The 11,925-nt window shown below is 42.2% G+C and overlaps 1 protein-coding gene across 10 annotated transcripts in view; it reads left to right on the top strand.

Moving 5' to 3' along the window:
• Nucleotides 1–53: 53 nt before the first annotated feature.
• Nucleotides 54–11,925, top strand: part of LOC309530078 (uncharacterized protein) — a 28,046-nt gene continuing 16,174 nt past the window's right edge. The window contains exons 1-6 of one of the 10 annotated variants that reach the window (XM_082218620.1): nt 466–711; nt 6,670–6,726; nt 8,881–8,982; nt 9,280–9,492; nt 9,745–9,822; nt 11,055–11,132. In XM_082218620.1, coding sequence (XP_082074746.1) covers nt 606–711; nt 6,670–6,726; nt 8,881–8,982; nt 9,280–9,492; nt 9,745–9,822; nt 11,055–11,132 — 634 coding nt within the window. In that variant the 5' untranslated portion in view covers nt 466–605. The other 9 variants (XM_082218619.1, XM_082218615.1, XM_082218621.1 and 6 more) reach the window with 9 other exon arrangements.

The raw sequence follows: 11,925 nt of genomic DNA, 5'->3' as shown, positions 1-11,925 counted from the left end.
TTTCCTTCCTCGCCCAAAAGTTCTGGAGAACTCTATAAAGCTCGCTCGCTGTTTTTTTGGCCTTTTTGAGAGGCCTATATTTCCCTACTGTGGAATTTGGAGGGTCGTTTTTACAGGGCGTTTTGATACTGGCGAAACGAGGTTGTTGCTGGCCGCTTGGCGGTGGCGGCGGTCACTGCCTCAGAAAGTCCCCGCGTAAAGCATCCCTCCTTCTTGGGACCCACACATTCTCCTCAGCCTGCGGCCAGCGCAAGGAGGGAAGCGAAACCCCACTTTTTCCCTGCCCGCCAGTTCGCGCCTTTCCATGCGCCACCGACGAGAGCGCTCGGGCGGCAGGAGGCGTCCTTGGTGGTGGGGGGGGGGGCCCTCCCTGTAGCGCCCCGCTTCCTCTTCAGCCGAGCAGCTCTGGAAGCCCCCGACCCGAGGGGCTGCGCGGGTCTCCGACGGCAGGGTGAGGTCACAGAGCCGGGAGCGTTCGGCGCGCGCCGCGTGTCCTGGAAACCGAGCGCCCCGCCGGCCGGAGCAGGAGAAGCGTGGCCAGGTGGCTGGAGCTAAGTCGTTCCCAGGACAGCGGGGTCTCCTGCCGGAGGTGGCCGGTGGCGAATATGGCGCTGGCCGCTAGGGGTGCCGTCCCCGCCTGCCTCCTCGTCCTCCTCGCTTTCTTGCCCAGCTGGAACACTCAGATTAGGCCCCAGGGAGAACCTGCCCCAGGTATCCTGCGCCGCGCTCCGTGAGGGTGGGCCTGGGCAGAGGCCACCCCTGCAAGGCCGAAACGAGGCTTTCTGTCACCTGGGGCAAAGGCCCAATTTGTCACACACACACACACACACACACACACAGAGAGAGAGAGAGAGAGAGAGAGAGAGAGAGAGAGAGAGAGAGAGAGAGACACCCCACTTGCCTCCACACACCTCAACACATTTGTTCATAAGGGGCAGAAAAAGGAGTTTGGAAGAGGCTGGATAGGAGAGAGACTCTCCAAATAGTGCAGTTCCCTCTGTGTGCGTGTGTGTATCTGGCTTTCATTCAACCTTAAGTGGATCATCTCAGAGATTAATAGATCATTTGAGGAATTCTAAGAAGTATTATGCCTGTATGTAATAATAATAGCAATAATGATGATGATGATCAGGCACATACCAGAGAGTAAACACTATTGAACTGAGTGGGACTTACTTCTGGGTAAAAATGCTTAAGATTCCAGTATAAGATTGCAGAATCTGTGCACAATTCAGCGAGACTTCTCAGTAGCAAAGGATTGCAGTCTAAGGCTCAAAAGAATAAATACTCCACAAGTTAAATAATTGCTGGCTGCTGAACCATTGCAATTGAAGAATTTAAAGTGGATTGGCTACATTTTCCTTCCAAATTACAGGAAAGGATGAACACAAAGTGCTTTGTATGTCAGCATCACATTTCTTTCAGTGCAGGTATTTCATTTTTGGTATAAAGAGGACTCATTTTTTTGTAGCTGATTGTATGCCCTCTTTATGCATTCACATGGTGTAAACATGTATGTTGTCCTTTAGATCCAAGCACACACACAGAGAGAGAGAACACATAAGCAAGCAATGCTCCAAAGTGCTTCTGTTCCCCAAAAGGGCAGGAGGTGGTGTTCTGATCCCTTCACCGCTTTTAATAGATCTCTGAGACACTGAGAGAAGCAAAAGAATAAACCAACAAAACTTCCCCCTTTCAACTCTGCTTGGAGAGCAACCTTCTTCAGGATTTCTCTTTTGAAAAACAGTTCCAAAAGCAGACAGGGGGAAAGGGGAAGGAGTACCATTTTCCAGGTTTTCCTGCTTCCTCTTGCAAATTAGCATCCCACCGGTGCTCAGCAGTTCCTCCTGTACAGTGAATCCATGATAGAAAAGTTGATCTGAATTTAAGGGAGTCTGTTGTAGTCAACAGTTCCATGGTGCTCAGGAATATAGAACAGCCTTTTCAAATAAGTATCTGTGCAAGCCAGTTTGATGCAAACACTATAATTTATTTGTTTAAAATGTTTCTTGTTACCTGGTGCAGTCTTTGCCCAATGCCATAACTCAAAAATTAGATCTGTATTATAATTTATATGAACCATCATGGTCCAGGGCCTTGCATATCCTGTTGAGGTTATTGTCACATTATTGATCAGCTTCTGTGGGGTTTTAGTCTCAAGGTTATTATTCTAATGGTCATTTTACACCAGCCTCCACAATTTGTGACTCACCAAGCTGAATGCAGTGCACCAGCCATGTATGATGGTGTTTGTCACAGGCTTGACATACCTATTTTTGTTGCATGCCCTGGACTGCAGAAGCAGAGCAGGGAGTAGTCAAGTACCCAGCCAGTCACAATATATTAGTGCTGGTGTGCTGTGTTAAGCTGATTTGTAAGGAGAGGTTATATTCTGAAGAGACTACTTCAGACATGGGAAGTAGAATACACTCAGAACTTGACTTTGGTTTCTGGTGTACAAGGTCCTTTATACCTTTTGCATTGTATTAGGGTTCTTCACATTGTAATTGTGATGACTGTATGATCAACATGGTGAATCAGGTATACTTAGGGAGCCTCAAACGGCATTTTTCTCTTGAGAAACAGACAGTATCGTTCCAAGTTAAGCGGGCTATGCAGTGGTGTAGACTAGAGCACAGGGGAGTGAAACAACAGATGTTATTACATTATCTGCTGGAGCAGTATTTGCCATTGTTCTAAAGCTTGCAGAGTTGGAGGTCAGGCACATGATCCATTATATGGGATTATAATCCAGGTCTCTCCAGCCGAAGGCTAATATGCTAACCACTACCCTACCCTTTGCTAGTTCCCCCTTTTTAGGAACGCCACTTGATCCTAAAATATTTGACTCTCTTTGAGGGCATGGCCTATGGGGAGCTGTCTTTATGAGCGACAGTCTATGCTCCATTAATTGTGCAATAGGAGAGCAGGTTGGCATAACAGAATGTCTCCTTTTAGCCATTCAGAACCACAAAGGCTGGGCTGGGACTGGGTATAATAAACAGAACCAGAAAATTCTAGAATTAGAAGCAAACCCCAAGAACCACCTAGTCTGACCGGCTGCAATGCAGAAATCACAGCTAATGTATCCCTGACAGATGGCCATCCATCCTGTTTAAAAACCTAAAATGAAGAAGAGTCCATCCCATTCTGAGTTAGTCCTTTCCAGTTCTTACCATCAGAAAGTTCTTTCTGGTGTTTATTTGGAACCTCCTTTCTTGTAATTTGAATTAGTTCTAATCCTACCCTCTGGAAACAAGCAGAAAACAAGCTTGCCCCTGCCCCATTATTCATATGACAGTCCTTCAGGTATTTGAAGATCACTCTCTTAGCCCCCTCTCAGTCTTCTGTTCTCCATAAGCAACTCTCTCAACTGTTCCTCGTAAGGCTTGGTTTCCAGATCCTTGATCATCTTGGTCACCCTCCTCTGCACATGTTCCACCTTGTCAAAATCCTTCTTAAAACTGTTGCCCAGAACTGGACACAGTACTCCAGGTGTGGTCTGACCAAGGCAGAACAGAGTGGTACTATTACTTCCTTTTCTCTGGATACTATACTTTTGTTGATGCAGTCTATAGTTGTATTAGCTTTTTTGCTGCTGCATCACACTGTTGATTTATATTAAGCTTCTGGTCTACTAAGACAACTAGACCCTTTTCATGTGTACTGTACTACTGCAAAGCCAGGTGTTCCTCATCCTATATTTATGCATCTTACCATTCTTACTTAAGTGTAGAACCTTATATTTGTCCCTGTTGAAATTCATTTTTTTTAGTTTTGGCCCAGTTCTACAACCTGTTAAATTCATCTTGATTCCCGAGTTTATTTTCTGAAGTATTAGCTACCCCAACTAGATTGGTGTCACCTGCAGATTTGATGAGCCTCTCCTCAATTCCTTCATCCAGTGTTGAACAACACTGGACCCAGGACAGAATCCTGCAGCAGGATGACACCTCATTTGTCACTTTTCCCCCAGGATGACAAGGAACCATAGGGGAGCACTTTTTAGGTCCAGTCAGCCAGCTGCAAATCCACCTAACAGTAACACCATCTAGCTCACATTTTACCAGCTTCTCCTCTAGAATATCATGGAGGACTTTGTTGAAAGCCTTGCTGAAATCAGTACCTTCTGTTGGTCCTAGAAGCTGCCTGTACCTCCTTAGTTCATCTTCAGTTTTGAGAACCATAGCTCTGGTCCACCACCCAAAAATACCAGAATACATGTCTTTTTAAAAATGTCTTAATGTTTTAAAAGTATGTAGCTTTCATATTTTAATTTTCAATCAATTTCACACATTAAAAATAAATCCAGATTGTCTGTGGTTTTATCTGTTAATTATTTTAGGAAATGAATTCAAAGGGTAGCATTCTAGAATATCTAGGCAATATGCAATGGCTGTAGATATTGGAAATTAAGTAAGAATTTACTAAACTACTGCTGTACCAGCATGTAATAGTAATGATAGGGTATGCATATAAATAATAGTAGTTGGAAAAATATTAAGTGAGCTGGTATTTGACAGTGTTGTCGAAAACCATATAGCTATTGTAAAAATATAAATATTTCACTGCATAGGCTCGCTTGCTTCCTTCCACAGTGTTTTCCATCATAATTATGAGACTGACACTGAATGCAAAAAGAATATTTTTAACCGAGTGTTCATATGATGCAGCTGTACTCATTCTTAATCACTCATTAATGTCTCGTCAAAAGAGCACTGTACTTTTTGTTTGTTTCGTTTACCAAAGGTCAGCATACTTGGAAGCAATTGTCATGCACCATTACAGACCTTTTTACATATTTTTCTTGTATTGTTCTCAGTTATCATGTGCGTAAATGAGTCAATTGGTATGCAGATTGTCTGTCATTAAGACCATTTGAAAATCAGCTTTGTCATTGGTTTAGTGTTGGAACTTTGGATTCATGCATATACTTCTTGAATATGTTGTGGCATTCAGAATGGGTCTAATGATGGATGGTCGGTCATGCTAGAATGAACAGTTCCATAGACCTTAGTCAAACTAAGTGAGCAGTGATATATTCCTCCTACACCTCCAGTCAGGATTTTGGGCTAGAAACAGATACTAGTGGGCTTTTTTTTTTTTTTTTAAGTGAGTTGAAGGTAGTAATATAGAGGCGTCATTGCCATTTGGTGTGTATGCTTATTTCTTTCGGCTCACTATTAGAAAACAGAAAACATTGAAATATGAATTAGCATTGGTTCCAAGGGCAGACTCAAAGCTCTTTTATGCAGCAGTGGTATATGTTAATTAAGATATCAAACTGGCTTGTTTCTAATGTGGACTGAGAGCAATGGTGCAGCTTTGGTGTGACGGCCTCAGCATCACCATGGTTTAAACTCTACAATCTGATGCCCTCCAGAAGGGTGTTACAGGAGCCACAAGTTCCCACTGAAACAGAGAGCAACAACACACTCTAGTTTAAAGGTTCGCATATCAATCGGTTCGTTGAAGCGTAGCAGTGCAGAACATTTAGAACTCGGGCAACTAGCAGAACAGCAATACCTGCAGAGCAGAAGAAAACATAAGAGAGCAAATGATACCTCTCCTGTGTAAAGCATGTGTGGCTCCTGAGAAGGCAAATAGCTAGTTCTCTCACCCTAGTAGCAAACAGTGAAGATGGGTCAGATCTTCTTAGTGGCAGAGGCATTCCAGACACTTAAAGTCATGTCTGGTTTTAATTCCTCAACTAGATGTCCCCAGTTTAATCTTGCTGTTTCGTGTTCTCTCTCTCTCTCTTCCCCTGGGCTTTCCATTTCCCTAGCCCTCTTCCCTGCATTCCAAGCTAGATCATTATAGGGGTGAAATCCTCCATTTGTTTCCACCTTCATGAGTTCAAGAAACCCCATTGTGAAAAGATTCAAAGGTTAAGTTTGCAATTCTAATTGTCTTTCAGTGTGACTTCTTGACTTTCTCACTCAGTCTTGTCTTTGCTTGTTGCTCAGTTTTGTTCTTACTACATTGACCTAATTAATTTAAAATAGTGCCTCGCTGTCTCCTCTCAGTACAATTCATACAGGAACTAAGACCCTGCTTGAGAATATGCCGTGTGTCTCTTGAAGGGTTTAAGCCAAAAAATAAACATTCTCCTGCTTTTCTAACTTACCTCTTGTTGGCATGTAGCCATAGAAACTTCCCATCCTTTTGTTCTTCTGAGTGGTGTTTGGCTTAGGTCAGGGACAGGCAACCCGTGACCCTTCCAGATATCCTTGGATTACATTTCCCATCAGCCCCACCCAACATGGTCAGTGGCCAGAGATTATGGGAGTTACAGTCCAGCGGCATCTGCTTCCAAACCTGAGACCTTAGAAGACTTGCCTCAGCCTCTGAATTTGGGCCTAGGATTATACCGTGCCAGTTCAATTTCAGCACTTTACAGTGGCATGGAAAAAGTAGTTCAGTTGTAGATTGAATGTGTGAAGCGGCTGATTTAGGATGTGTTCAGTATCTACACAAATTTGTTCAGTTTGCTTTCATCATTTTGAAATCCGGCCCAAAATAATTGATCCTATGCTCGCTGACTTTGGTAGGTGTATCCTAAAGGTGTTCATGATAACTGATGAGAAGATGGGCAATTTCAAAAGAACTTCAGCATGTAGTCTTTATAACTGATGTCATTGTGAAATTGTTTATTATTATTTTTTGCAGATGTGAACAGTTCAATAAATTCAAAAAATAATCTTAAAGAAATTATTAAATTACTTGGTAAGTAGCAGCTCTCTATCACGTGTTATATTCCCGTGTGAATAACATACAAATAAGCATTACATATCAAAGCGTAAAGATGTACAAAATGTTATTCTCTGTATTTCCGGTGAAACTCTAGCCCACCACTTATAGCTGAAAAGTAGGGCTCAAAACTTGGCATAAATGCAAAATAATCTGAAAATAGTTATCTGTGTATTAGAGTGTTTTTCACAGTATGCATTTATGTTGACTCCTTATTATTTGTCTTTGGGTTTGTTTGCTTGCATATGCCCCCCCCCCCCGTTTTCTAGGCATGCTTTTGGAGGGGGAATGGATGTGCTCACAAAGGACTACGAATTGCAATGGCTGTGTGGAAGCTCCCAAGTTCAGAGGCAGTGTGCCACTGAATTACAGTGGCAGGGGAGCAACCGTGGGGAAAGGCCATTGCCTTCTAGTGGTGCAGCAATAAAACTGATAACCACAATTGCAAAGCTAAGCAGGGTCCAGCATGGTTTCAAATTGGATGGGGAACCACATGTTGAGATTCAGGGGTTGGACTAGATGACCCTTGGGGTACCCCTCAACTTGAACTGTATGATTCACTCCCTACTTGTGGGCTTCCCATAGGAGTGGCTACCGTCCAAAACAGGAATGCTGGACAAGATAGAACTTTAGTCTGATCCAGCAAGGTTTTCCTTGTGTTCCTCCATATTTTCTCCTCTCTATTCCTCTTCCACAAACCTAATTTTACAAAGCCCTTCCTGGACCACAATTGAGCATCACATTTTATACGTATGTTCTGGTCCCTTTTGTGCATTCCTGGTGTCCACGCTTGCCATTTCTTTGCCAGGCCGTGTTTTAAGCTGTTTGTGCTGTGCACTGTGTGGCTAAGCCACATGTTACTGTAGGCACTTGGCAAATTGCCACACACATTTCTACTGTCCAGTTTAGCTTGCCTCATGGCTCCTCACAATTATTTATTCGATTTATATCCAGCCCTTTATCAAAAGATCCCACGGCAAAGTGTACAACACTGTGAACACATTTTAAGGAGCACAGTAATTCAAAAGACTGAGTTGTTTTGCTTATAAATTACAAGAAATTGTGGGCAAGCTTCCATGCCACCTGCGGATGCCTCTACAAAAGTCAGCCACTTGCAACAAAAGTCCGCAGCCGGATGGCAGAAGTCACGAGTGGATATTATAATGCCTAGACTGACTTCCACTTAAGCTTGGATCCTTGGCATATTTGCACAGAAGTGAGCTGCGTTGAGCTTAGTAGAACTGGAGTCTAAATAAATACATTTAGGACTGAGCTGCGACTATTAAATTCCATAAGAAAGAACCATGTCATGTGTGCGCACTGCACAGTGTATCGGCTTGCTGTCGTTAAACAATTGTTGTTATTTCTGCTACCCTCTTTTAAATACTACAAAAGCTTGCCATTTGCTGTTAAAGCTGTTTCTCACGTAGCATAATTCAGTGACAGTCATTAATGGTACTTGTATAGTACTTTTTTTTTTTTTTAAGTGTTCAGAGTACTTCACATACATTATCTGAAAGTTCCTTATAACAAGTGTGGGGAACCACATTCCTCACAAGGGCAAACTTCTGGGGACTGTTTGCCACTGGTGTGGAAAATGGAAACATGTGGGTGGAGAAATGGAAATTACCTTTACCTTTTGTCCAGGAGTCTATACACCAGCCACACAAGAGTCAGAGGTTTCTGCATTCACATATATCTCCATTCCTCGTCCAGGCATTTCTTACAGTTCCAAGGACACATCCCTGCCAGGAAAAGGCACTCAAGGAAGGAATGCAGTACAGCTGGTTAGGCACATGATCTGGGGATGAGTGTATCCTGGGAAGAATCCTGAAGGCCAGATAGGCAGGCCTGGAGAACCCAATATGACCACTGGGCCTCATCTTCCCCTTTCGTGCCTTGTAAGATAGGGTTGCTGCAAATTAAGTCAAGGGCAGGAAAGGCTCAAGGGACATAGCTTACCTACAGCCATCATGTGAGTTCATGGCTGATTAAAAAGATTTGAAAGATTGGAGATTTTCTGGCTCGCAGCTACTCACCGCACAACAATTTTAAAAGTTTGGGGTTTTGTTTTGTTTTTTGGTTAGGATATTGTCACATGTATATTCATGCAGATTATTTTATTTGCAGATCACCGAATCCAAGTTCTGCACCAAAAGAATTTGATGCATGAACATGAACCCTCAGAGAAACAGGACAGATCATTAACTGTACACTTGAATGTGGTCAAAGGCAGGTGGTCCCCTGTTGTTGGATTTTGTGTTTACTAACCTTCCTATGGAGAAGGCCAGCATTTAATCTCAGTAACACTCAAGCACTACTTTCACCGTTAATCTACAACACATTAACTTGGATACCTATCCCTTTTAATCTGGAGGAACAAGATTTATGAATCTCAGCAAATTTGCTCAGTATCATAGTCCCAAGGGATGTTGTGTGAAAAGTGTGTGGTTGTGTAGTCTGCATGGCTGTTTTGTAGTGCAGAATATCCTGCTTAAAAATGTTAACATATCAACTATATTGTTTCAGGATCCTCTGTAAAAGTGAAGGCAACTCCTAGTAGTCTAACAACACAAGAAATCCCTTTTCCCAATAGCTATACAGTACTGATTGGTTACAAGCTGCACAAGATTTCCCCAAATATCCTTGTGGACACACCAGTGAGACCTAATAAAGTGAAGGGTGCAGGAACCGAAGAAGAAATAACTTTGCTTCCTGACTTGAAACAGGACAAAAATGCTGGTAATAATGATGGCAAATCAGTAAGAGCAAGTAATATCACTGTAAGATTCCTTTCCGCTGACAATTCAAGCAGAACTGAGATTGACATTTACAATTTAAAAGACTCAAGAGAAGTCCCTGAAATTCATGTTGTAGCCAGCAACATTATGAACCAAGGCATTAAAACTGATACAGTAGTATTAAAAGGCAATGGTTTGCAAGTGGTAGTAAACAGTTCAGTGGATAATAATGTGAAGCATATTCCTGAAAAAGGGAGAAGAACAGCCCTGATATTACCTGATCATGGAAAGACCACTGCAGATGGCAGTAAAAGAGACCATCCTTTCACAGGTAAAAGACAGTATTTTTCCTTTCAGTGAGATGTAGGGGTTCACCCTGAAACAAATTTTCATACTGTTGTGTCGGTATATTGTTGTTGCCTTAGAATTTGCAGAACAATTATGTACCCGAATGAAATTAAGTGAAATGCAATTGGTCACGTGTGCTATACTTTTTTGTCACCTCTAATATGAGCAACATATGCCTCAGTTCTTGTGTCATTCTTTCTTTTTTAACAACAATCTTGTGGTTTTAGGCTGAGAGGTTGAATTGACTGGTGCCATTTTGTCTATGCAGTAGATAGGAATGGCTCATGATATTCAACGTTACAAGTCCACAGTATTTCAATTCTCTAAAACCAGCATCTCCCAGGACCGCACGTGAAAAAGCTCTCACCATTATTAGAGAGAATAGTGACTAAGGGTGAGCTGCAAACCAATAAATCCCAAACTGAAATCTCACCTCAGCCATGAGCTCACTTGGTGATCCTAAATAGTGTGGTGATTACAGGAATACTTGCCTACTTTACAGGGCTATTGTAAGGATTACAGAGATAATGTATGTGAAGATTTGAACACTTGAAATAGCTTTACATAAATTGTAAGGTTGTTATTATATATGGCAGGTATGCAATACCATCCTGAGAATTCTGCAACCCTAATCAGCATTGCTTAGAAGTATATTCCATCCCTTGGAATGGGACTTGCGTTGTACTGGTAGTGTGGTTGTTACCGGGAACATAAAATGAATAGGAAGCCATCTGTGTAAAGGAACTACCACTTAGTTTACTGCTGTTGTTTTTGGAGTGGCTGGTGTGCTTATGATCTCCTAAACCCTATCAGGAAAACTTTCACACAAATGGCTTTCTATGGGGTTTGGAGCCCATGTGGTTTGGCTTCAGTGGGGCTTACTCTCAAGTAAGTAAGTGTGTATAGAATTGCAGCCTGAAAGTCATAGCTAAATCAACACCCGATACAGGAAATTACACTTGTGTCTAATCAACACATCAGGGTCCATAACTCTTCTCATGCAGTTAATACCTGTGGAGGGCTCAGGAATATTTTGCATACACCTTGGGCCTGGATACCGTGTAGACCCAGAAATAATTCCTGTGTATAATGTGACTTGAAATGTGTGCTCGCTACGCTTTTTATGATGTGTCAAGAGTCTAAGCAGGCAAGACTGAATCCTGTCCCAAAAGTTTCCCCTCTATTTTAAGAAACTTGCTATATGTGTATTCACAGCTTTCAAGCTAGTAAAAGCTGCCCACTTGGAAAAACCTGCAAGCCAGTCTCTGGTTTATGAAGATATTAACCGAAAAGGTTAGCAAATACGTATGTTTCTTCCTCCACCCAATTCAAGGTTGTTGTTTTTAATAAGAGTATGAAATTTGGCAGTGTGCGCACAGAATTCCAGATACGTTTTATAACTTTGCTGTTGAGGGGGCAGCTGTCTGTGTGAATCCTCTTGGTGCTAGTGGTGCTGGCTCCCACATTTAAGTCAGTGGCGAAACTTCCTTGACCAGGAGTTCCTTGCGCACATGAGAGTGCACCGCAAAGTTTTTTGATCAGAGCTGCTTTTCCATGATTTACCTTACTATGTGAAAGGGATTTTCAAACATCAAATATGTTCCCGCTCTGGGATTGTTTTGTGAACGGCAGGCTTATAAATACAGCAAATAATGGTTTCAAGTGTAAAAACAACAACTTGTTACCCAGTGCTGGAAATCTAGCTATACCTGCTGTTAACTTTGCAGATGCAAATGCTCCCTTCCCACTCCAGCCCCTAACTCACTATTAAGGAACTTTCCTCTTCTGTTTCCAGATAATGTAGTTTCAGCCTTGGTTACACCAGTACTTTGGGTGACTACATTATTACTTCATCTCAAGGGTGGAGTATCTCTTATGTGCTAACACACCAGGAATTGAAAGTTTTAAATGTTGGATTTATTTTTGCAAGAAGGCATAATAGCTTGAATTAAAGGTCAAATTTGACAGGCTGTGGGTCCTCCTGCAAAGAATGCACTTGATAATCTGCATTATATTGTCCCATCTGGAAGAAATGTGACAGACAAATTTAACTGATAGATCAATTTTATGAGGGTAGAATTGTCCT

Source organism: Podarcis vaucheri (assembly GCF_965113315.1).
Source record: "Podarcis vaucheri genome assembly, chromosome: 4".
In the NCBI taxonomy this organism is placed as follows: Eukaryota; Metazoa; Chordata; class Lepidosauria; order Squamata; family Lacertidae; genus Podarcis; species Podarcis vaucheri.
This window is presented reverse-complemented; position numbering and strand designations above follow the sequence as displayed.